Source organism: Panthera tigris, chromosome B4 (genome assembly GCF_018350195.1).
Source record: "Panthera tigris isolate Pti1 chromosome B4, P.tigris_Pti1_mat1.1, whole genome shotgun sequence".
Classification (NCBI taxonomy): Eukaryota; Metazoa; Chordata; class Mammalia; order Carnivora; family Felidae; genus Panthera; species Panthera tigris.
This window is the reverse complement of record NC_056666.1, coordinates 20,843,389-20,870,116: the sequence shown is the minus strand read 5'-3', so window position 1 is coordinate 20,870,116 and position 26,728 is coordinate 20,843,389. Positions and strand designations below refer to the sequence as shown.

The window sequence follows — 26,728 nt, the reverse complement described above, 5'->3', positions numbered from 1 at the left end:
CCCGGGATGTCACCCCACGAGTTCGTTTGGTTCCCTGTAACTTAACCATCACAGACCACAGATGGACTCCCAGCTCTGCCCGGAAGCCCAGCCCCATTTCCCTCGTCAGACTCCTTCTCCCGCGTTCTGTGGCCCGTCTTTCAAGTTCTCGGTGTTCTCTCCAGGCCTCTGAATCCACCTCCCACGCCCCCCGCCCCGGCCTGCCTCTCGCACAGTCGATGGCCACGGCTCCTCCTTCCCGCGGAGGTTTGCCAGTGGACGGGAACTGCTGTCTTCCCTCAGACTCGGCCAGTTCCACACGACCCCTTCCTTTTCCCCCTCCTGGTAGAGGAGCCACCTCCCCACCTCCCTTTCCTTCATGCCCGCCCTGGATCCCCCCAGCCCAACTCCCACCGCGAGGTGACAGCGCGCTTCCCTTTCTCCTTTGCAGGCTCATCCGCCTGTCCATGCTGTTAACCATTGATGACTGCATTCAAGGCTGCTTTTAGGCCCTCCTGCCCTCGCTCGCTGCTCTCCAGCTTCCTTCCTTTACTCCCGAGGAAGAACCCCTGTCTCATATACAGATAATGCGTATTTTTATCTCCCGCCCCTGCCTCCCCTGGGAACTTCAGGGCCGCGTGGCCACCTGCCCACCTTGACGTCAACATTTAAGACATCTGAAGAGCACATCAGATTTAACAAGTCCCAGACTGAACTCTCCTCCTAAAATGCTCTCGGTAAATGGAATCGCGGTCTTTCCACTCACTCAAGTCCATGTCTTTACCATTTCAGTGTCAGCGGAATCTACTTCCTTTGTGTCTGCTGCCTCCCCGCTTCGCCCGGCTTCTAGCCTCTCCTCGAGTTCCACAGTAGCCTCTTACAGCCCTTGTCTGCGTGCGGTTCAGCCCCATCCTGTCATGTGCCCTCTTGATTTCTGCCTTCCTCACACGTTAACCTTTTATTTCTCTAGTTAACTGTGCCCTCCTCCCGCCACAGGGCCTTTGCACCTGTGACCCTACTTTCTGGAACCCTCCCACCTGCCTTCTGCTCAAGTCTAGCTCCTTCCATCATTCCTGCCCCCGTCTATGCTTTGTCATGCTTGCTCCCAGCCTGATGTCCTTCCCTCTCCCGACACTTGTCATTGTTTGAATTTTACACGTGTGCACTTTTTCTGTCGATGCGCGTGCCCCTCTGGACTGTAGGCACCGCGAGGGTGAACGCGGTGTTTGTGCAGCGCTCAGCCCAGAGCAGACACTCACGGCTGGCACTTCTTGCTTTCTTTCTAAAGCAGATACTGTTGCCAGGTCTGATCCCAACAGCCTGAGGCGTCCGAATGCAGGGATTTGGTTGTTCCTGCTTCCAAATCCGGTTTCGCTTTTTCAGTAACCACGCAGAACCTAGCTTGTGATAGGAATCTTATTATCATGTTCCCTCCAGCTTTTTTCTGTATAACTTGGGGAACGCGATGTGAAGTGATTGCTTCTCACCTTGCCCTTTGCCAACCCTGTAAACGCCCTGTTTTTACGGACGCTCTTTGGTTTGCACAAGATACCGAAAAAACCGATTTATCATCCAGCTTTGTTCTAATTGTGCTCCTCACCAGACTTGGTTTTCGGTTCTGATTCTCTTGTTTCCAAACTTTGGTATTCCAGTGCTGATATAAAGATACACGTTTTTAAATTTTTCACAGATATACTGAGAATTGTTTTCTATTTAAGAGACTTGAGTGACATGAGCAGGAAAGAATGCATGATTTAAAATTAGTCTAGTGTTCTTGTTAAGTGGCAGTTTCGTACTGGACCGTAACATGGAGATTCTAGTAATATAGTATACAGTAGGCTAAAAGTGATTTCTGATTAAGTTACTGAAATACTTTGGAAGGAACAGAATGGTAATTTGGCCTTGCACAATGCGTTTGATACAGAGTTCTATCAAGAAAACTGTCTGGATAGAACATCCATGTATGCAGGTTAAAGATTAACGGGTGGTTGTAATGAAGCTTGTTTGGGATGAATATAAAGTGCTTGTAAATTATAATCCACTCCAATGAATCTTAAGGGATTATTCTGATGATTTCATTCTAGAATTAGATTATATCATTTGCCGTTTTAAACATCTGCTGCCGTATTTTATATCTGTGCTTCCCAAACTCTGCCAAGGTGCCCTGGGGCACTGCAGCAAATTTCCCAGGAGTGCCAGGGATATTTGAGAATTTCCAGAGGAATGTGGTAGATACTCAGCATCTGTGAGATACCATGCAAACGACTAGCTCGAGGGAGGCCACGATTTCAGCTCAGATTATGCTACATTCCTTTCAAGGACATGGTATCTTTGGGAAGCTGGCTGCCCAGCAATTGTGTTAAAAAAAAAAAAAAAAAAGGCAGTGGATCAGGAAATGCGGGTGGGGGTTTCTAATCTGATCATAATAAGGTTTGAGAATCCGCAGTGCATAACATTTTATATATGTACATTGTAAGTAGCCTGATAGTTTGCGTGTATGTTTTCCATTTTGTCGTTATTAAAAAATTGTTAAAGCACGCAGTTTTTACAGCAGGCATTTCTTTAACATGATTCAAAAAGCAAAAAGCATGAGAAGGAACGCAGAATTCTCCCCCCACCTTGGATGATGGCACATCTGTCCCCTTAATTGCTCAGGCCAAAGCCTCGGCCTCAGTCTTGGCTTCTTTCTTACCCCCCACATTCAGAACTTCAGGAAATGACGTTGGCTCCACTTTCGAAAAATACCCCCTTTCCTACCTACACTGCTGTCACTGGTCTCCCTGTCGCATACTTGTGCCCACCCTCACCCCTCCAGTAATCTTTTTAAACCCCAAGTTAAGTAATGTGGACACTCTACCACTCAGAACCCTGCAACAGCTCCCATATCATTGGCAGTGAAAGCCAGTCTTTCCAGTGATCTCAGCCCTTCCTGTTTCTCTTCTCAAGTAATCTCCAGCCACAGGGGTCTCCATGTCCCAAGCATATCAGGCATGCCCTGCCCCAGGGCCTTTGCACTGGAATGCTAAACCCCTTTTCTCTCCAAACCTTGGTCTACTCCAACCCTCCCTATTTAAAATACTTCGGGGACCCCCACTCATGCACTGATGGGCGTTCCCTAGCCCTTTCTTCCCGCTCTTTTTCTTTTTTTTTTTCCATAGTCCTCTAACATAGTAGATAATTTATGTTGCTAAGTTTATGTTTTATTTACCGACTCTTCCCACTCAGATGTAAGCTTCAGGAGGGCAGGCATCTTAATCTGTTTTCACTAACATATCCCAAGCACCTGGAAGACCATATATTGAATGATTGGTGTTTAATATGTTGCTTAAAAAAATCTCGGGGCGCCTGGGTGGCGCCGTCGGTTAAGCGTCCGACTTCAGCCAGGTCACGATCTCGCGCTCCGTGAGTTCGGGCCCCGCGTCGGGCTCTGGGCTGATGGCTCGGAGCCTGGAGCCTGCTTCCGGTTCTGTGTCTCGCTCTCTCTCTGCCCCTCCCCCGTTCATGCTCTGTCTCTCTCTGTCCCCAAAATAAATAAAAAAAACGTTGAAAAAAAAAATTAAAAAAAAAAAATCTCTATCTTTCTTAGTTCTTTTGGCTTTTTGAACTATCAGTAAAGCATGTTCAAATCTTTCTCGATAATAAGGGGTTGCCCATTTTCCCTGAGGTCCTAACAATTTTTGCTGCATAATTCCAGACTAATGAGGTACTTACAATATGAATCCTAGCCTCCTGGCTAATTGAGCCTTTTATCGTTATGTACAGGCCTTCTTTACCCTTAATAATGCTTTTGTCTTAAAGTTATTAGTTTACCCGATGTTAGTAAAGGTAAGCTAGCTTTTCAGTAATTTTCAGTACTATTTAATATGGTTTTTCTGTTCCTTTCAACCTTTTTGAGTTATGCTTTAGGTGTTTCTCTTGCATATAGCCTGTAGTTCTTAATTCATTTTGACAGTCTTTATTTTTAATTGTTTGTCCACTTATGCTTATTGGGATTATGTGTCTATCCAGCCTTGTTCATCACTTACTTTCTATTTGTCCCATTTTTGCAGTGCTTACTTTTTCCTCTTCTTTTAAAAAAGAAAAAAAATTTTGTTAACGTTTATTCGTTTTTTGAGAGACAGAGTAGTGCAACCGGGGAGGGGCAGAGAGAGAGAGAGAGAGAGGACACACCAAAGCAGGCTCCAGGTTCTGAACCGACAGCACAGAGCCCGACATGGGGCTCGAACTCACGAACCACGAGATCATGACCTGAGCTTAAGTCGGACGCTTAACTGACTGAGCCCAGACGCCAGTATTTTTTCCTCTTTTTAAAAATAATGAGTTTTATTTCTTTTCGCATTGTGTCCACCCCCCTCCCCCCCTCCCCTTCTACTAGTTTGGAAGCTATATACTCTGTTTCTCTACTTTAAATGTTTGCCTTTTAAATGTTACAGTACTTAAAGTTGCCTCACTCTCCTGAACAATACAACAGGCCCCCGTCACTTTGCTTCCCAACTTACCTGCTGTTGTTACTCAGTGTTTATTTTGCTCCCGAGAACTAAGCGTTATTACTTTATATAGGTGATACTTACTTGTATTTGTCTTCATATTTACAACTTTATTTGCTTACTAATTCTTTTTGTATCTCATACCTTCCGCACACAACATTTACTTCCTTTCTGAATTATATCCTTAGAGGCTAAATAATATGCTTCTAAGACTTACAAGTTCCCTTAGTGAGGTCCTTTGTTGGTAAGTTCTCGGGTGTTGTTTCTATGAAAAAGCCTTTATTTTGCTCTTTTTTTCTTTTTGGAAGACAGTTTTAGTGGATATCCCACATACGTTTTTTCAATACTACAGGGCAGTGAATTCTGACACTGCCTCTCCGGGGACAGCATCAGACCCCGCGGGTTAAGGGCTCAGTCCCACAGACTGCCCTTGCTTCAGATGCCCTTGCTTCAGATGTCCCAGGCTGTCACCTGTGCTTCTCACCTACTGGCTGTAAATCGGACGTCCCCTGACCCCCTCCTTGGGTTTGATTAATTTGCTAGAGCGGCTCATGTAAAAAACACGTATGCACATTTACCAGGTTACTATGAAGGATGTGATAAAAGATCCAGATAAACAGCCAGGCAAACAGGTACATAGGCGGAGGCCCAGAAGGTTCCCGAGCGCCGGGGCTTCTGTCCCCACGGACCTGGGGTGTGCTGCCACATCCAGGCACGTGGATGTGTTCACCGCCCCCAGAAGCCCAGCACTTCTTGTTCAAGAGTTTTAATGGAACTTAATCTCTAGCAACAACCTTCCCCTTCTCAGAGGTCAGTGAGCAGGGCTGAAAGTTCCAAAGTTGTTCTTACTTGGCCCTTCCAGTGACCGGCCCCATCTCTCTGGCTCTCTAGGGGCCTCACCCGGAGTCACCTCGTTAGCATGAATTCAGGCGTGCTCAAACAGGGTGCCTGATGAGTGGCAAAAGGTAATCCTATCACTCTGGAAATTCCAGGGGTTTTAGATTTGTGCCAGGAACCCCGATAATAGCCCAAATATATATTATACCGCAGCATACAGTTTTATGTACACAGTATTTTTCACTTTGAAGGTAGACCACCGTCTTCGGGGCTTTCCAGCTTTGCTGTTGAGAAGTCAGCCGTCAGTCTGGTTGTCATGCCTTCATTGTGTTCTGTCCTTTCCCTCTGGCCAATTTTCTTCTCTCTGCTCTTGGTATCTTCAGCTTAACTACACTGTGTCTAAGAGCGGACTTCTTCTTAGACTATTTTGTGTACACGGGGTATTATGTATCCATAGTTGCATAACTTCCATCAGGTGTGAAAACATTTTCAACTTTATTATTTCAAACACTGTCTCTTCCCCCATACTCTCTGTTCCTTTCCTCTAAGATTTCACTTACTCTCCCTTCAAACCCCCTGCCGTAAGCGTTTTTTCTTCCTTAACCCATTCCTTTATATATTGCATTTTCATTCTTTGTGGTGTTCTGGGGAACTCCCTCAGACCTACCCTCCAGTCCACCAGTTACCCAGTGTGCTTCCAGGGCCCTGGGTTCGGGGCCTTCTGTTCTGATTCCAGTTCATCAGTTATAATTTTTTTTTTTTTTTCCTAACTGACATCGAAGTTAGTTAGTATATAGTGCAACAGTGATTTCAGGAGTAGAGTCCTTCATGCCCCTATAAGTTTCATTTTGTAAAAGTTTTATTGGATCCCTTTTCAACCTGATTGGTCATTTTGAAAGTCCCGTAGTTTACTCATTTTTGCCAGCCTGTCTTTTTCTTCTTCATACATTTCACACATGGCTTTCGTTTCCTTTTCTGTATCTGGTCATTCTTACAGCTGAAGTCTTGAGAATAATTTTGGTTTCTGCAGAACCCCACTCTGCTTCTGTCTGTGAGCTCATGCTCCGCGGGGCTCCTGGAGGCCTGTGGCGGGGATGCTGTCCCCCAGACGCCATCCCCCAGACGCCATTTGCAAGTATTTCCCTCAGGTGATGAGGCTACTTCTGCTTCCTTCAAAGGTGCTTGTTTAATGTCGAAGTGTGTGGTCGAGCTCCCCAGCTTTCCTGTGGCCCAACTAAGTGTCGAAATGGATTACCTGTCTTCAGGGAAACCCATCCGTTCATGCTTGCTTGGTAGTCCTCTCATTCCCAATGGATTAAACTCCTGTTAGGAGAAGGAAGCCATCTTGGAGATGTTTCTCTCCATTCTATGATCCCAGCCATGTGTTAACCACTCTGCTTTATCAAAGAGCTCAGTTTTTCCCCTTTGTTCTGTTGTGTTACTTCCACTTGCTGGAGGTGTAAATCTTCTGAGGGGTTTTCATTAGTAGCAACAAGGGACGTATAGCTCGGGAACCAAGATAGAAAAATAATTTACCAAGAGAAAGTCCAGCCTTTCCCAAGTTACGTGTCAGAGCTGCCCCTGCCATTCGCTGGAACTTAGAACTTGATCCAACCCTTTGTTGTCTGCAACCGCGTCTTTATTTTTATTCTTGACGCCTTTGAAACCCATTAGCCCTGGGGCCCTATGTCTCTTTCCCTTCTTCCACGAAGGTTCTTCTTTTGGTACATTCACGCCCCGCCCCAATACTTAGTTCCTGTAAGAAAGGTAAAGACCACACGGATGACAGTGTTGGTTTTTGGGGTACCCAAATGTGTAAAGAAATAGTCCTGTTCATTAATTCAACAGAGATTTATGTCAGAAATTAAAAAGCCCTCTTTGTCAGATAGCATTCTCTTTGCGGGGAGAAGTTGGCTTAGACATGCAATCCGAGAAGCTCTGGGCTGAGGCTCTGGAGAGGAGGTGGGGAGATACATGGGAGAAGCAGGGCCAGGGGGCCACGAGGGCTACCTTCCAGAATTCCTCCCTCGTCGCTGCCACCCGGTGGGGGGGGGGGGCGCCCACACCCAGCAGCAGAAGGGGAGACGAGCAGTCGGAGCCGGATGTGAGGTGGGGGCGGTAGTGAAGCCTGCAGAGGGAGTGAGGAGGGCAGCAAGAGAGATGATCTGGGATAGGAGGAGGAGGGTGGGGGGTGCTTGTGTCCACCAGGGTTTTTTTCCCAAAGATGTGTGTTCAAGTCCAGCACTTCCCGCGGAGAGATTTCTAACCTGTGTCATTTTGCTCTGTGTCTTTCTAGATCAATGAACTGAGCCATGTTCAAATCCCTGTTATGCTGATGCCAGATGACTTCAAAGCCTATTCAAAGATAAAGGTGGACAATCACCTTTTTAACAAGTAAGTACAAGTACGGCCGTTTATAAGACTGACACGGCTGCCAGGAGTATGAGTTTTGTGAATTTCTGTAATTGCATTAGTTTTCAATGGGTGGGAGTAAAGTTTTGCTGATGAAGTTAATCCTGTGATAAACATAACCATCTGTCATTTTCAGAAAAGCAACGGCAGGCCCTCTTGGGTAATATCCTTTTGCCATATGGCATATTGTTCTCTATGAATATCTTCCACGTTAAAAGTGATATTCTCATTACAATTGAAATGTTTGAAGCTGTAAATTGCTTGGGATTTTTAGCAGCTGTGGACCTGAGCGGTCTTGGGACAAAACTCTAATGATGCTGACCTTATGAGCAGAAATAACTACTTCACAGAACAATAAAGAATTAAGGGACATTTTTCTAAAACATGATTGGATGCCATGTTGGGCAGTGAGAGTATTTCTCCTTCATTTGGCTGTCATTTTGGATGTCATTATGGAGCGCCTCTTATGTATTAGCTGTCCACTGAGAGGAGGGACGAGGAAGTGGAAGACGTGGCCCTGCCCTCAGGGGGCTGTCAGGCAGGTGCTTGAAATCTGACACATACGCAAATTACCGCATAATTCAGTGTGCAAAGTACGACTAGAGAGGTGTGTACGTATCTACAGGTGCACAGAGGAGGAAGCAATTCGAGTGGGTGGGAGGGGCCTTACAGAAATCTCTCCCGCGTGGGGATCAATTATGAAATTTCTTCATGTGGCCATTGTTCTGATGTGAAGCTGATGTGTTAATTCTTCAAACTGTTTAGAAGTTGACCTTTTGAAGGGATTTTCTTCTATGTGAATTTACTTATTTATTTATCTATCTATCTATTTATTTATTTATTTAAAGTTTATTGATTGGGGGGGGGGGAGGGGCGGAGAGAGAGAATCCCAAGCAGGCTCTGCGCCGATAGCGTGGAGCCCGACACGGGACTCAAACTCACAAGCCATGAGATCACGGCCTGAGCTGAAATCAAGAGTCGGACGCGACCCAGGGTGCCCCTTTTCTGTGTGCATTTGGAATGTGGTTATTTGTGGATAGCACCAGCTGGGTCGTTGGAGGAGTGAGAGATAGTGTTGTTTTGCGAACTCGAATCAGCAGGTACCTGAGGACGAATGTGGGGAGCGCGTCTGTGGCTCGCTCCGCTGCCCACCCCGGGCTCCCCAAGTTCTTTGCTTTTCCTTCACCGTTTCCGTCTGTGTGGCCCCTTCTCTTTCCACCTCTTCTTTGGGAAAGTGGCCGCGAGGAGTGGCTGGGATTAGAAAGGTCGTCTAGTCTCAGTGCCCCTATAGGTGGTGAGAGGAGGCGAAGGCCACCAGTCTGTCCCTGTGTCCCCCCGGGTTTACTGTGGGTTGTGGTTGGTTCTGGGCTGTACCAGCCTTGTGCGGGTGGGGAACCCCGGGCACTTGGGCTGCACGTGGAACTAGATGGTGGCAAAGTCAAGTCTACATCTAAACGTTATTCCACACTATGACCGTTTCAGAGAAAACATGCCGAGCCACTTCAAGTTTAAGGAATACTGCCCGATGGTTTTCCGGAACCTGCGGGAGAGGTTTGGCATCGACGATCAGGATTTCCAGGTGAGTCGCTTTTTTGCAACCTTTGCTTCCAGTAGGGTTTGCTCTGTAAACTAGGACTGACCTTTTTTTCGTCACGAGTAATTACGTAATGGCAATTTTCATTTCACGTAGGAATGTTTCAGTGTCCTTTCTGAAATAAAGGCCGGGTTCCGTCAGTTAGGGGCCTCTGGGCAAAATGATGTTAGCGGTCGGCAGGAAAAGACCGTTCTTCGGGAAGCAAACACGCACGTGAGCGTTGCAGATGATACTCTCACTTCCTGGAGGAAGTGGCCCGTCAGCACAGCCTTCTTTTGATTTCTGCCATCAGGCGTGTCGACGGTCAGTGCCAGTGTGCACGCTGGGTCTTGAATTTGCGTTTCCTGTAGTTACAGGGTCCCCTTAGCAATCACCAAAGTTGTATTGTCGTGCTGATTTGCTGCTTTTCCAATCGTCTGAACCCGACTCTCCTGCTCACAGCATTTTGTCGGAGGCCACGCCTTGTGCACCGTGACCTGGAGTGGCTGGTGTGGTCTAGTGACCGTAGGGCTGTTGCACCAGCAGGAGCCTGCCGCTCCTGGGAACATCGTCTGTTCTTGGTGCCCACCACATAAAAATGTCCACTGTTGCTCCCCGTCCCCCCCACCCCCCCGCCCCCGTATTTGCCTGGTTTTCTCAAATTTGACTTTTACAATCAAGATCATGGGGGTGTCTGGGTGGCTCAGTCAGTTAAGCACCCAACTTCGGCTCAGGTCATGATCCCGCGCTTCGTGGGTTCGAGCCCCGCGTCGGGCTCTGTGCTGACAGCTCGGAGCCTGGAGCCTGCTTCGGATTCTGTGTCTCCCCCTCTCTCTGCCCCTCCCCCGCTCACGCTCTGTCTCCCTTTCTCTCAAAAATAAATAAACATTTAAAAAAATTTTTTAAATAAAATAAAATGAAGATCATGGTGCTGTCCTAAGTGCCGATCCGTGGTCATTTCTCCTAAGAAAGGACCTGACATCAGTTACTTGATCTTAATATAATCAGTCAGATACGTAAAAGCCAAGGATTTTTTTTTTAAGAGCAGAAAATCTGAGTTAAGAGAGGCAAGGGCTAGTTTCTGGTCTTTTAGGACAGTCTGTTCATTTTGCTGTGTGAGCACTGACTTATTTTAAATCCCTCCAAATCCAGTAAACATTTCTTTCATTCGCTCCAAATCAGAATCCTAATGTATCCTACATTAAGTGCCATATTGCCCCCTGAGTGACCTTACAGTTTGAACACTGACACGGCTTTACCCTGTGTTTTCCTTAAAAAATAGGGTGTCGAAGGCAAATTGAGCTTAGTTAGTACATTTTCTTAAAGATGTGTGGGCCTCCCCACCCCACCCTGCCCTGCCCCATTATTGAAAGTTTCCCAGAATTTCTCACATGCTCACTCAGGCATAAGAAGCCTCCAAGCTCCCACGTTTTGAATAAGCAATGCTGGCCAGGTTGCCAGTGATATTCCCTCCTCTGTGGGCCAGGGCTGGGATTTCCACAGAGGTGAGTTCTGAGCAGAGGCTTGGGTGTGCCCGAGAAAGTGGAGGGGGTGGGGGGAAGGGTGGGGTGCACGCTCAGCTTTGGGCCTCATGCATAAGAGAAAGAACTTCAGTCAAACCTGGACCGGGGATGTACTGCTGAAAAAAATAAGTCACTTGTAAAGAAGAAACCTTGGAACAGTAAAAAAAGGTTTGTATAAAATGAAAAGGAATGATTCTACATTATTTAAGGACTGCTAATACATTTGAAAAGGCCATATGGAAGTAAACTGAATGGTTTAAAGGAATGAGTAGCTGACAACTGACGTCCTAAGAAACTCTCCTCTACCCGAGTCTCATGTCTCCTTTTTTGTTTTTTCTAATGTTTGTTTATTTTTGAGAGAGAAAGAGACAGAGTATGAGAGAGGGAGGGGCAGAGAGAGAGAGGAGGACACAGAATCCGAAGCAGGCTCCAGGCTCTGAGCTGTGAGCACAGAGCCCGACGTGGGGCTCGAACTCAAGAACTGGGAGATTGTGACCTGAGCCGAAGTCAGACACTCTGACTGAGCCACCCAGGCGCCGCCCCCCCTCCCCTTTTTTTTTTTAAATAAAACAACTACACTGGCATTTCACAGAAACCGGCTTTTGAGGGCCTCTGCTCCAGGATCTTGTTAGGCCCCTCCATTTGTTACCAAAATGAAGTCCTTATGTTTCTTCCCATAATCAGCGCTGCTCAGTGAGATCAAAAACGGAGCCTTTACAGCCTGAAATCTTAACTGTAGATGAAAGTAGTTTTTAAAATGTCCTAAAATGACTAGTTTTGTTGCAAAAATACCAAGACATGAGCCAGTTTTCCTTCCCCTTCCCCTCCGCCCCCCAAAACAAAACCATGTAAACTTGATGTTTAAGAAAGTGCAAATTGCTGAGGACAAACTTTAAAGGCAAATTAGGCAAGTGGAGGAGGATTCGTGGAACTAACTGGCAAATCTCTAAAGCTCTTAGCAGGAGAAATCAGTACAGAGGAGAGCCAGTGTGAGTATAATTAATCATTTGAACACCACTGCCTTCCTCAGCTACGCCCGGTACTTTGGGCATTTAAATTGCTGCTTTCTCTTTGGCAGCTGCATTTCTATTAAAAAGAGAAGAAAAGGTGGGTGTTCAAAGTAACTTTAGAGAACCAGAGCCACGTGCTGGTTTTCGCCTCCAGTCCCACGTTGCTTTCCCAAAGTCTCTACCTCTTAAAAAAAGTTTCGGGAGGGGCAGGCCCTGCAGTTTAACCTGAAGATGAGATTGTGGATGTGGGGCCCCACCCGCTCGGTTGGCTACTCGGTTTGGGAAAAAAGGAGGAAGTTGTGCCAGCTCTGGCTCTGAGTTCATACCTTGAGGGCCTCCGGGCATTGCCGGGGTGAAGGTGGAGGTGCCACGGACCGGGGCAGGGCCCGGAATGCCCAGCGGTGGGAACAGGCCAGGACTAGCCGGGCCATTGTCCCAGCTGCCCGACACATCAACTCACCACCGCCCAGACATTGCGTCTCTCGTGGACAGAACAAGGATCCGCGTATCAGTTGACATCCGCAGTACCAAGTTAAATACTCTCTCTCGGTCTGATTTGAAAAGTGAGATCAGTGACCTGGGGTCTGATCATCTTTTGACGGCACTGGATGGCTAGAGGGGACCAGGCCCCACACTGCTTTGCTTTTCCTCGATGTGTTTGTTTTTCTGAAGTGTTTGCCTGTTGGACAAGCGGCTTTGCATCCGCGTAGTGATCAGGAGCCCCCTGCCTGGTTCATTTAGTATTTGGACCTTCGCGTTAAGTCAAATGGGTGAATGGTGTCCACCTGCCTTGTGTGTGTGAATGCCTTTTTGCTGCACCTGTAAAAAGTCAGTATTGCTGAATTTCATCACATTAGAACATAGTAATTAGGCTACCTAATTGACCTCTAGCAGCAAATTTAAACTTCTTGAGAAGAATTGAAAAGCAATCCTGCTATCAACAATTGTATCTTTCCCCTGGTTTTGGTTTCTTGAATGTCTTTTAAGAAGGAAACTTTTTTTTCTCATAAGCAATAGTTCTAGCATATTCTTCATTAACAACAGTATCACTTAACACACACGTGTATGTAGAAACCTCTGTGTAGGTGTGTATGTGTGTGTCCAGGTTCAGAACTTTCTCCAGTTTATACGTGTGTTTTCAAATTACTTCGTTGGTTTGTGAAGCGCTCAGTGTTGGATTATATTCTTCCGATCATTCATTGTTGGGCCAAAGTGAGTCCCCGTTACCATGCTTTTAAGGTATAAGGCATCTTTGAAGACGGATGCCCCCATGGAGGCTTCCACTGTCACTGGCCCTGAGGTTCCAGGCCACCTGAGGCTCTGCTCCCCTTTAGGTGGATGATTTCACACACATTTACCACTCAGTGTGTGTTTATTTGTATCTATTGCCTGTCAGGCTCTGTGCAAGACATTATAGGCAATGCAGAAGGGAAGACAGAGCAAGGGGATTCCTTTTTGTTTGTTTTTTAAAACTAGAGACAGCTGTTCTTTTTTTTTTTTTTTAACTTTATTTATTTTTGAGAGAGAGAGAAAACAAACACAAGCAGAGGGGCAGAGAGAGAGAGAGAGGGAGACACAGAATCCGAAGCAGGCTCCAGGCTCTGAGCTGTCCGCACAGAGCCCGACACGGGGCTCGAACCCATGGACTGCGAGATCATGACCCGAGCCGAAGTGGGATGCTTAACCTGCTGAGTCACCCAGGCGCCCCATTGTTTGTGTCTGTTGTTCGCTTGCTTTTAAACTGTTCCACGTCAGATTCTGTATTTGACGCTAATGAGATTTACAGAAACCCAGACATCTTTTTTACTATTCTCCAAGAAAAGCTGCGTCCCTCTTTCCAGCCTCTCCGAGGACCAGAACGTTTCACAACAGGCCTGGGAAGTGAAAGGGAGGCTTCGCTTAAAGTTTCTGAGCTGCGGGAGAGGACTGCCCGCCAGAGACCAAAACGTTCCCCAGGACGGGGATGAGGCAGTTAAGCCCCGACACAGCACGTAATTGAAACTGAGGCCCTCTTGTTCTTTGTGGAGGATAATCACCGGGCTTTCTCTTCCCCTGCCGCGTCTCCTGAATTAGAATCCCTCATTATTTGCATCTGATGCACCTTCTCCTTTGTATTTGTAACAGAGAATTCTAATTTTAAAACAACTGATTCTAAAAGCTCACGTCTGAAACTTTTGATGTTGTCCTTTCGGGTTTCAAAATAACGTTTTTACGGTGTGAAGAAGGACCTTCAGGGTGTGCGGAGCTGTGGAAAACAAAATATCTGCAGAAGACAGCGCCTGTCATCACGTAGATGTCCCAAGTGTCACTTAGACTGAGGGCAGGGACTGAGTCCAGCGTGCCCACCAGGGTGCAGGCCCAGAACGTAGCAGCGGCCAGGCCTCGGGCAGGCCCGTAGGAAATATGTGAGGCAGAAAGGGAGGGAGGGCTGGGGTGGGGGGGGGGGAGACCAAGGTAAGCGAGCCTTCTGGGCCAGAGCATGGCGGCCGAGAGCCCAGGAAATGCTCGGCCCCTGGGTGGTGGCGGGACTGCGGAGATAAGGACGGGAAGCCGGACCGCAGGCTTCAGCCAGATTCGTCAGCCCCAGAGCAGCCGTGTGGATTTTGCACAGGGGAGTGATGTGAGGACGTGTGGATTGTGTAAAGATGACTGAGGGTGGTCACGCGCAGAATGCAGAAAGAGGAGGTAACAAAACCTGGAGCCTGTGCAATGTCCCAGCAAAGTGAAGAGGCATAAACCAGGGCACTTGGGAGTGACAGGGTGAGGCAGAGAGCAGTTTTGAGACACACGTGACAGGAGTTGGGGGTGGCGGAGCCTGAGGGGCTGGGAGAGCAGGGGTGCGAGTCACGGGGGAGGGGCAGGTCGTCATGCAGTGGGGCAGCCTGGGGGGTGCTCGGGGTCAGGGTCAGGAGTTGAGGCCCGGGCCTGGGAGGGATTGGCATGTGGGTGCTTGTCTCTCGACAAACCTACCTACCCTGTCACCACCTGGAACTTGCTCCTTGAACCCTATCAGCTCTTCCTTTTCCCATTGAGACTGTTGTCTCTTGGGCCAGCTTGTTCACAGCTTCTCACACCCGCGGGCCTCGCGGCTGAGCCTCCGTGGGCCCCACAGTGCGTATCGGACAGAAGCTCCTCCCGGGGCTGAAAACCGAAGGATCGGACAATCTCCTGACAGACTTTTGGGAAAACTCCCTCACAACCCACCAACATCATCAGATTTTTTTTTTTTTTCTCGTGCTTTCTCTGCTCTTTCTTATGAATTGAACCAGTTACTATCCCCACCTGAGAACTCAGGCTTCCTGTTTGCCTGTGTTCCTCACCCTGAACCCACTTTGGGTGATGACCCGTGATTTCCAACCAGGAGCGGACAGTCATCTTGTCAGGGAGCTCCTGTCCGGGTTAGACGTTGTGTCTGCTTATTACGATCCTTAGACACAGGTCTGGGGTATTTTGATCTTGGTCAGTTACCAACCCGAGGGTTTTGTTTTGTTTTTTTTAACAAAGAGAGAGAGAGAAAGAGAGTATGCAAGTAGGGGAGAGGGGCAGAGAGAGAGGTGGGGAGAGAGAATCCCGGGCAGGTTCCACACTGTCAGCGCAGAGCCCGATGTGGGGCTCGAACTCACGTGAGCTCATGACCTGAGCCAAAGTCAGATGCTTAACCGACTGGGATTTTTGAAGGAGGTCTCGTGGCGCTCTGTGGAGTTCCCGCATCTCTGCTTCTTTCTCTGCTGGCCATCGCCATTCATTTTTGTGTTCTTTTCTCCGCCGTTTCATTATCGATAAGTGTTAAATTGCAGTGTGTCTTGCTCCCCTTTTTAATGAAAGCCCCTCTGCGCCTGGGATCACAGCTCAGACTTTCTTTGAAATTCCCAAAGAGCTTAACACACGACTTCGAACACAGTGGGCATTTAATAAATCCTTGATGATGATGTTCAAGTTAGCGTGTTGGTCTTTCCCCCTCTGACGAGGTCAGAGGACCATCTGTGCTTTCTCAGATCTGTCAAATGCAAACCCAGAAAGCAGCCTCATTGGGTGGTTGCTCCTGGCTCCCCGCCTTGTGATTCGAGGCATGTAATCATAATCCTGAGCTGTCCGCAGGGAGCGATCGGCTTCCAGGTTTCAAGTCCACGAAACGGGTAGCGTGGGTTAGGAAAAAAGAGCGTTTCCTGGGAGCAAGGGGGCTGGTTTGAGTTTTGGATCTTCAGTGACTGTTGGCTGTGGCTACGTCCAGTCACTTACTCCCGGTGAGTCTCAGTTTTCTCATCTGTGAAATGAGGGAGAAGGATGCGATGTTTGCTGAGGCCCTGCCAGCTGTCAACTCTCTGAATGTGTTATTAAGTCATCTCGAGTAGATGACAGTCGCCGAGGCTCTTATATACAATATTGACGTGTTCTCTTTGTGAGATGGTGGCCTCTATACATTGGAGCATGACAGGCTTGATTTTAAGCGGCCTCTCTGTTGATTAAAAAAAAGAAGAAGAAGAAAACAACTCTCCATCCATGAGTTTTAACAGAAATACAAATCATATCAAAATGGGGGGCAGGGGGGGGAGGGGGAAGAAACCAAAAATGCCTAAGACGAGGAGAATTAAGTATTCAAAATGCTTGGGTATTAAAAAAAAAAAAAAATGCACAGGGGACCGTAACGGTTGCTAAATCATGACATTTTCATGAGAGACATTAGAAGATGGCCGCTAAGAATGAGCTAATCAAATTGACCTTTACATTTCCTCCACTTTTCTGGGCACCCCCCCGCCCCCAACCCCGGACCTCCCACTGAGGAAACAAACCTCTTCAGTGTAGACTGTAGAGGAGTGGGGAGGAAGGATGACACCATTAATCCCTTTCGGAAGGGAAATGACGACAAATTTCCATTTAGAAGCGCACGAAGGCCGCTGAAGAGGGAGCCGTATCTCTCATGATCTTCCTTTATTCCCTGCCGAGGGCTGACATGGTATATTGGAGCTTCAAACACAGCTCTTGAGGTTTGGGGACAGGGTGTTGTACGATCCGTAATATATGTGGCTGTGGAAAGTGGAGGTGCTGAAGAAAAAGTTCACTTACCAACTGGCAAGATAGGCAAGCAAAACTGGACTCAATTGTCAGATTGCTACCCGCCCTACCTCCAATAGCTTTGCCCCAGAATTTCAGTTTTTGTCAGAGTCCGTTTTCTCCCCCGACTCCCCAGCAAGCCCAGAAGCACCCCACGACACAACATCTGCTGCCTGTCATGTATCCCCTGCACTGGACCGAGGACAGGGTGCCCGTAACGTCCCTTCACTCGCCCAGAGACGGCCCAGGGGCTACAGCCAGCACCGTCGGTCACGTCAGGGACTTGCAAGAAGAAAGTTCGGTTCTGTCACACATGCCTCTGTCCCGTAGGAGCGTTTCCATGAAATGTCCGGAACAGGCAAATCTAGAAGACAGTGGACTGGTGGTTTCCTAGAGCGGGTCAGAATGGGAGTGACTGCTAACGGGCCCAGGTTTCTTTTTGAGGTGATGAAAATGTTCCAGAATTCATTGCGGGGATGGTTAACTCTGTAAATATACTAAAAAAAAAAAACCATTGAACTTGCAGTAGGTGAATTGTGTGGTATGTGAGTTACAGCTCAGTAACGCCATGAAGACAGAAGAATGTTCGCGGTTTAAGATTCGTTTATATTCAGTATATGATTTTGTTTTTTCCTTCCACCACTGATTTTAGTTGCCTTTTTCTTGAGGGCCAGGCGTTGCGATAACGGTATTTCCATTTAGAACGAGTGAATTTAAAACGTTACCTCGTTTATAATATGAAGCTAACCCATGTATAGAAGAAAGGGGTAGCCAATGAACACAGCAGTTAGTTTTACATTTATGATTAGATTTCACCCTAAACTGATAGCAAAGCATTATCCATTCCTACGTCTCTACAAGCTAGCAGCAGTAACTATTAGTGAATAGCCATTAGGAGAGCGAGAAGGAAACCTAGAGACGTGAAGTCCAACTTTCTTTGCAGATAATCCGGTAACAGAGTGAGGGGCGGGGGAGGGGAGTTGGGCGGGCTCGTTGCCCTTAACTTCTGACTTGCTCTATTTCTGTCCTACATGCTGAGTCCTTATGGGCAGTGACACTGTATCAAGGTCTGTTCATTCATATTTTGAATATTAACGTGAGTCTTTTAAGGCCCCGCATTGAATCGGATTGTGGTTTCATGGGAAGCCAACCAATTACACAGGTGACTTCCCGGACGATCAGTTCCAAGGTTACTTTTCCAAACCTCCATTCCTCTCCTCAAGCCCTCATCTTCAGCCGGCACCTGCTCACCCTTCATTATTCTTGTTTCTCCCTCGAGGTAACAGAGGCAACGGAGGCCTGCACGTTGGGCTACCCTGAGTCCATTCCTGCAGATTCATGGGCATCTTCAGCCAGCCTACTTTCCTCCCTTCCTCCTCCTCAAGAAGGAGGCACCCACTGCCCCCAGCTGCCTCCCCCCCACCTTTCTATTTCTTTAGAGACTTGTCCCGCCCCTTTTCCCTTTGGTGGAGGTAAGCGGGGGCCAAGGACAGGAGAAAGGCCTTGCGGATTGGGAATTTTCAACTTGAAAGTTCTTTATAAAAATGTTTTAAGTTCTTTTATAAAAATATAAGTGGTTGTTATGGAGGGCTGTAGGAAATAACCTGCAAAGGTGAATGGAGAGTGTGTGGCTCTCAATTTTCACTGCGTACAAACTAGAGGCTTGGCCAGGGTGGGGACAGGAGGAATCAAGAGCAAATTAGAAGAACTTATTATGAGTCCTTCATTTTTTTTTTTTTAACATTTATTTATTTTTGAGAGAGACAGAGTGTGAGTGGGCAAGGGGTAGAGAGAGGGAGGCACAGAATCCTAAGCAGGCTCCAGGCTCTGAGCTGTCAGCACAGAGTCCGACACGGAGCTCAAATTCATGAACCGTGAGATCTTGACCTGGGCTGAAGTCAGACGCCTAACCGACTGAGCCACCCAGGCACCTCTATAAATCCTTCATTCTTAACTTCCTAACCTGCAGAATCATCTGTCAATATCAGTCTGCACCTCTAAGTAGCTTCCAAGGTGAAATTTACTATTTATAATAATAGCTACTGTTTACTGAGTACTACTGTATTCCAGGCACTATTATAAAAAGTTTACATTATCTAATTTAACCCCCAGGCAAACTTTTGATTGGTATTATCATTATCCTCATCATTATTACCTTTCTACAGATGTGGACACTGAGGCACAAAGAGCTTAAATAACTTATCCAAATTCATAGTCTTGATTTCTAAAGTTCCCGTGTCCAATTGCATGTTATACCGTCTCCTAGTTTCCTCATCAGCACTGTTTGGAACTTGACACATCAGGCCTCTGCTTATGTTAATGTGAACCTGAGGAAATATGAGGAAACTAGATAGACGTATGAATAAAGTTAAACACAGCGAGATGGTCTCGACGTTCAGAATCTTCTGATGAGTGTGTACTTAGTAGGTTGGTGATAATGCGTTCTCTTCCGATGGCTTCTAGACTTGGGAATATGTAATGGGATGGACATTTCACACACTCAATGCCCTGGATTGCCTTTATATTGTGACCGTGTTGTGACTTTGACCCCAGATATCCCCAGGTCACTTTGTTTTGCGTGTTCACACTTTTGAACTGAGAGGTTCAGAATCCCAGATTCTGAATTTTTTAAGCACACCTTATTTCAGAATATATAACTCTCTAAGCTTTGTCCTTGACAGGGAATCTGTTCTCTAATGAGAGTAGAGCTCCACACTCTAGGCAGCTTTCTCATACACATGGACAGGTAGGTCAGGGTGAACATTCCTGACAGTAAATTTTTTATTTTGGAAATAGGAATTACCTTGAAGGTCTCTGAACCAGCCCTATAAATGGTGCTTTGTAGGCCTTTGGTTAGATCAGACTTTCATCTCAGACTTGGTCTTTAAATCAGGTGGTCCAGATGAGAAAGAATTTTTTTTTTTTTTTTTTTTTTTTTTTTTTTTTTTTAAGTTTATGTACTTATTTTGAGAGAGAGAGAGAGACGGCATGAGTGAGGAAGGGGCAGAGAGAGAGAATCCCAAGCAGGCTCTGCACTGTCGGCACAGAGCCCGAAATCGCCAGATCATGACGTGAGCTGAAACCGAGAGTCGGACGCTTAACCGACTGAGCCACTCAGGTGCCCTTAGAAAGATTTTTTTTTTTTTTAAATGGTGCCATCAGCTAGACCTTCTTTCTTCCGTGCAGATCTTGTCCTAGCTTGCAGATTTTGCCTTAACTTCTTTTTCTGTTTCTTTCTTTCCTTACCAGTTGAGCATTGTAGAGAATGAGCCAGAGTTTAGCACTCCCGGAGGAAAGGATTACTTCTTTGAGACTTGGCATTCTTTGCCAAGAAAACCCTTATTGCTTTAAGCAGGGAAAGACAGAGGATGGGGCAGTCTGTAAAGATAGGAGCCAGTCCCCAAAAGAGAATGAGAACCCCCAGCAATTCCCAGAACGTGTGGACTAATTAAAACAGGCACAATGAACTATGCCACCTGGTCAGAAATGTGAAGAAATCTCAGGATTGGTGCTGTCACCCCAGTGCACGGACGGGACCGGCAGAAATACTGAGGGCTTAGGCATCTCCCAGCGCCCTCTGTGCCATCGGATTGTCTGACTCCAAGCCCGGGACTCAGCCACACATGCTTTCCCCGTCCCGAAACCTGTTCCACAAACATCCATCACTTTCCGCTCTTGCCTGGAGAGAAGACGGCTCCTATTCCTACCCCTCCTCCCCCAAGTCGAGGAACGAACAGCCCTAGGATGAGTCAGGATACATAAATACACATGTCAATAAAAGTGCGAAGTGAGGACTCCGGGCTGCATTCGCGTCGAAGCTGTTACCGAGAGGATTTACCTTTACTTGGCGAAACTGCAAACCTGAAGACACTTTTGGTTTTGGGCCAGTTCGCCCGTGCTCTTAAGTTGTGATTAGAAGGCATTTGTCACCACGGCAGAATCTGTGTCAACAGTCGCATTGTTGATGAGCCCCAGACTCTCCAGCCTGGGAGGGATGGTGGCCGACTGCCCCTGCAGGGTCCCCCCCACGTACCTCATCCCACCGAGGTGTTAACGCACTGAGGCAGGCAAGTCATTTCCACTCTGGGCTTCTGTTTTCTTGCCTGTAATGGGATGGTTTGGAATAATCTCCAAGGTTGTTTCCAGCTGTCGTGCCTCTGGATTAAGAGAGTTACTTACACACAGAGGGCCCCTCTGGGGGCTCCTGAAGGCCATCCCAAGCTCTGCTTCTCTCGGCCCTTCCTCCTCTTGACCTCGCAAACTCACCAAGCATCCTGTGTGATGCTACAGTCCGTTTTTCCTTTGGGACAGAGCAGAGCGCACCGAAGAATTTCAATATTCGGCTTCGCTAGGTAGCAGACTGTACTGAGGCCGCTCAGCGAATCCTGTCCGCCCGCAGCCCTGACCTCCCCTCAGCCCCTTTTCTCGGCCTTGCTGAAATTGTCCTGAGCCCATCTGCAATCAGCGAAGCGTTAGTTTCATGCTCCCCTAAGAACGATTGCCACCCCCTGTCGAATCATGGCCCAGACGTCCTAAACCATCATCATGCCCCTGCTGAGTGGGCGTACTTTTCTGACTGGACTTCTGTTGGGAAACATACGGACTCACCCTCCGAGGTGAATCTCCGGTTCCTGGAGCGGCACGTCGTGCCTTTGAGTAGACGTTCTTAGAGTTATGAAAGGTCTGAGGTAGACATCTCATTCAGCTCCCCCTCTCCCCTGCTTTATTCTCCATGATTTCACAAACACAGAAACTGAGGCTCAGAGAGGCTAAATGACATCCAAGGGTTGAGGAGTGACAGAACGTGTACTGGGTTCCCTACCATTACACAGTACTGCCTTTACACACACACACACACACACACACACACACACACACACTCTCTCTCTCTCTCTCTCTCTCTCTCTCTCTCTCTCTCTCTCTCCTACCTTGTTTCAAAGACCACAGAAAGTCGATGATGATGATGTTAAGTAATGTCAAAAGTCTTTTCAAAAATTGCCCTTTCTGGCTTCCTCAGAGGAAGCTTCCGGCAGGAGGCTTAGGCATTATTACTTGACTCCGTTGTACTCCACAGTTTGGTTATCTTCAAGTGGGAAAATGCACCTGACCTTTCCTATCTCAGAGGAATGTTGTGAAAATAAAATACGATCTAATGAGTTGGATTTTCCCAAGTGCTTGAGTCATTCCAATGAGTTGGATTTTCCCAAGTGCTTGAGTCCTTCCAAGGATCGTGCATTTTGTATAAATTGTGTTTTCTCTTCTGATTTTCTGCTTGTCTAGGTCTTTCGGTGAACTTGATTCCCTGTCTTTTTACATTCATAGTGATTATAAAAGGTACATTCTTAACTGTGACAAGTATCTGTTCCTAACTTCACTGATTATTTGAAACTGAAGAGCCTTAAAAAAAAATCCTTACACATAGTGGAAGTAGGCCCTGTAGGTTGGGACCACTCACGTGATTATTGAAAAACTGAGTTGAGGCAGAATTAAGATTAGAATTTGTAAAGTGTTATGACCAGGATTAGGACGTGGGCAGTATGCTCATACAGAGTCTATAATAAATGCTTGTCAATATATTTGAAACTGACGGGGAAGACAAAGAATTTGCAAGGAGGTAGCATCTGAGCTAAGGAGTTACTGCTCATTGGATGAATCATTTCCAGCCCTTGGGAGATTCAGACGCTGCCTTGTACATATCATAATGAAACATTCCTTTAATGAATTAATACAGTGGATGCAATCAATTCTTCATCCTCACCGTAAAGCCTCCCATTTTAATCAAAGCAGAGTTGCACAGAATATAACGGGAAAGGTGTTCATGCAGGTAAGTGTGTAATGACTTTATGCACTAAGAACACACAAAACACGTCATAGCCACCATTCAGTGGACCCTTGATTGTCCCACGGGCGACAGACCTGCTGTGAGCAGCCCCATCTGCTTCAGATGCCCCACCCCACGCCCGCTGGGTCAGAACCTGCATTTTAACAGGATCCCAGGTGATTTGGTTGCTCCTTAAAGTTTGAGAAGCACTTAGTGTGCAGCTTTCAATTGTATTGTCTTCCCAGTGGTCTCTGTAACACCTAGGAAAGCGATCTGTAAGTATGCTGCCTTAATTCTGTCCTTTGCAGAACACAGGTGCCCTTTACTATATACCCCACCCCCTTCCTGAAAGGAGTTATTTGGAATAATTTTCTGCAGGTTAACGTGTGGGAGGAAAATGTGAGACCATTAGCCAGTAGCAATGACTGCTTTTTTTTTTTTTTTTTTTTGCTAGCATTTAAAACCCCTAAAGGGGGAATTCACTCTGATTTTCTTCCTTTTTATTCTACTAAGGAGAATTTTTTTTTTTTTGAGGGGAGAAAGAAAAACGTGATTGAGAATTAAACTCTTTATCAATATGGCCATTTTCATCCTGAAAATTATTTCCATCCTTCTCGGTCTAATGAATTTCAGTGGTCTTAAGAATGACCTAACACTGCCAAATCCTGCTATGTAAAGTCATTGCAAGTTGCATCGATTCCCCCCCCCCCCCCGCCCCTCCAGTTTCTAATAGGCTGAGGAAAGCAAATTCAGTTAATCGGCAGCATTGGCTTTGCACTTGACAGGTGTGGCCGCCACATCGCAAGCGAGACGCACAGGACAGCACGGTGCGCTGCCGTGGCATCAGCACCCAGCCTGGGAGACCCTCCCTCGGCCCGAGGCGGACCTTCAGGAGGTCTTACTCTGCCCCCGCAATTTAGTTCTGCTTCATATGGCCAAACCTTGCTGGATTTCATCTAGAAAGGAAGGAAAGGATAAGGAGACTTGAATATACCAGACACAGAGGAACTCTCCCCTTGAAAATCCATGATGCAGTGATATCCCCTGCCTCTCTAAAGACGCCTGTCCCTTAACGAGACATTCACTGGGGCTTTGGAGTGCCCACTGGTAGAGAGGAAGTTGGAGGGGGAAAGGGTCTTTGCCTTTGAATCCCTCAGACGCAGCCGAGTGGGGCCAGGGAGGGCAGGAAGGGCAACACTGAGGAGCACAGGTAGCAGGGGTGGGGACCAGACTTCTCAGATGCTACAGGTTATCCTAGCCGGCTGAGTGAGCAGTGTGAGAAGGTGGGGAGGTCAAGAAAACAGGAGATTGGGGTGCCTGGGTGGCTCAGTCAGATCTTCTGTCTCCTTCTCTCTTTGCCCCTCCCTTGTTGTTGTGCTCACACACACTTTCTCTGTCTCTCTCAAATATAAATTAACATCGGGGCCTGGGTGGCTCAGTCGGTTAAGCGTCTGACTTCAGCTCAGGTCATGATCTCACGATTTGTGGGTTTGAGCCCCACATCGGACTCTGTGCTGACAGCTCAGAGCCTGGAGCCTGCTTCGGATTCTGTGTCTCCCTCTTTCTCTGCCCCTCCCCTGCTTACGCTCTGTCTCTCACACAAATAAATAAAAACATTAAAAAAAATTTTTTTAATAATAAAAAAATATTTAAAAAAAAATTTTTTTTTAGTGTTTTGTTTATTTTTGAGAGAGAGCGCAAGCAAGAGAGAGAGAGGGAGACACAGAATCCGAAACAGACCCCAGGCTCTGAGCTGTCAGCACAGAGCCCGACGCGGGGCTCGAACCCACGGACCACGAGATCATGACCTGAGCCGAAGTCAGACGCTTAACTGACTGAGCCTACCCAGGTGCCCGTAAACGTTTTTTTTTAATCTTAAAAATAAAAAAAAGAAAGAAAACAGGAGATTCAAACAGGAGAGTCACAAATGAGAAGAGGGGAGACATTAGGGTGGGCTTATGTAGCTAGAGTGCCATTAGTGTGACCCAGATACTGGAATGAACTGGTGCTCCAAGAGCCCCTCCTCATCCACTCTCCAGGAGCTAAGTTGTTCTCAAAAATGGCTGAAGGGGGGGGTGGAGGGTAGACCAAGTCAGAATCTTAGGAGGAGCTAGTTTAGAATACACCTGCCCCAGCTCCTCCCCAGGCGTGCCGCAGACAACACAGTTTTGAGTAGTTTTCCTAGTTGAGAACCTGGGTGCTGAGCCAGCAGCCCTGGAGATGGGATCCTAGCCCTTCCCTTTACTAGCCGTGTGACCTTTGCCCAATGATCACCCCATCTCTTCTCCCGTCTCATCTGTAAACCTGTGATAATATTAATAGTAACCATTTCACGGAGATGTTACCAGAATTAGGAGAAAGAAATGCTTTGCACCTGCTGTTTAGGAGAATACCTGTCCTATAAGGAAACCACTCAGGGAATATAAAAAAAAAAAAAAAAAAAAAAAAAAGGTTTTCACGACTGGAACCTAATTTTATTCAGAAGAAAATCCGAGCCCTGTCCCACTCAGAAAAGAACAAGGTGAGGGGCGCCTGGGTGGCTCAGTCGGTTGAGCGTCCGACTTCGGCTCAGGTCACGATCTCGCGGTTCGTGGGTTCGAGCTCCGTGCCGGCCTCTGTGCTTGGATCCTGCTTCGGATTCTGTGTCTCCCTCTCTCTCTGCCCCTCCCCCACTCACACTCTCTCCGTCTCTTTCTCAAACATAAATAAACATTTTAAAAAGTTTTTTTTAAAAAAAGAAAAGAACAAGGTGAACACAATAACTTTGATTGTAATTCTGGGATTCACCTACTTTAAGGACATTAGAAGCACAGTACGGATCCAAGCTGTCTGCGTTACATTTCAAAGACTACCAGCTTGAGTTACTATGAATATATAATGTCACCCTACTTACACCGATTTCTTCCAAACGTAACTGTGTTTGAAGACTTGTGATGACAGCACGTGATCTGCCAATGAGAAAGCCATGCCTCTAACCAGTCTCTTTCCTCTTCCTTCCAACCTTATCCCAATGGGAAGAATTCCTTGACGAGGAGCGCACCCCTTCCCAACGACTCCCAGGCACGCAGCGGGGCTCGATTCCACACTTCCTATGACAAGAGATACATCATCAAGACCATCACAAGTGAAGATGTGGCCGAAATGCACAACATCCTGAAGAAATACCACCAGGTAATTTTTCTTTATTTGAAACTCTTGAGAAAGTGAACTGAAAGTCGCGATGAATTGGGACCAAGACCAAAGATCTAGATAGGAAATGAGGAGAACACATTTGGCATAAAAGTCTCCTCTAGCTGGGTTTCTTAACATTACTGTGGCCAGATGACCGATAACATTTAGGAATTCTTATACTAGGAAGATCATTAGTTATGTATAAAACATTCTTCATGTGAAACTCTTCTCCATAATAGTTTTGATGATGACCGTTCTGATTTTAAAATCACTCGGTTTAAGATTTGGCAACATTTCAGAAGTGTTTCACCCATGCCGGAAGTTAGGTGTTGACCTCTCGGGGACTTATTCACTTACATGTCCAAATCCTGTCCTGTTTTCTCTGTCTCTTCCTGTCCTGGTCCCAGAAAGGTCCACCCCACCCTGAGAAAATTGTTTGGTTTGAGAAAGTGGGTGTTTGTGTTTCCTGCCTCTTTTTCACCCCTCATGTTATCCCTTTATAATCCCCTGGGGATAAAATGAAGGTACCCTTGGGAGCAGCAGTCTGTCCTTCTGTCTCCCTCCCTCCCTCCCTCCCTCTCTCAATCTCAATAAATTCCAATGTAAGTGTGCCTGGTAGAACAACTATTCTCAGGGTCCAGCCAGAGATACAAAAGGCTTTTCCACTTACTGTGGAATAAGAGCATGCGGTCCAGTATCAGACAATCCTGGGTTCAAATCCCAGCCCTGTCGCCTACTAACCACCTGACTTCTGGACTTCAGAGCCTCATTTTCTTCCTTTATTTATACAGTGGAGATAATAACGGCCCCTAACTCTGGAGTCCTGAGGGTTGAACGGGAGAATGTACATCAGGTACTTTTAG

General features: G+C 46.9%; 1 protein-coding gene across 5 annotated transcripts in view; it reads left to right on the top strand.

Moving 5' to 3' along the window:
• PIP4K2A (phosphatidylinositol-5-phosphate 4-kinase type 2 alpha) overlaps positions 1-26,728 on the top strand; it is a 186,131-nt gene that overhangs the window by 108,537 nt on the left and 50,866 nt on the right. For 4 of the 5 annotated variants that reach the window (XM_042991215.1, XM_042991212.1, XM_042991214.1 and 1 more), the window contains exons 2-4: positions 7,600-7,697; positions 9,198-9,294; positions 25,713-25,865. In XM_042991215.1, the coding sequence (XP_042847149.1) occupies positions 7,600-7,697; positions 9,198-9,294; positions 25,713-25,865 (348 nt within the window). Of the gene's footprint in view, positions 1-446; positions 717-7,599; positions 7,698-9,197; positions 9,295-25,712; positions 25,866-26,728 lie in introns of those variants that run through there. The other variant, XM_007081282.3, reaches the window with a different exon arrangement.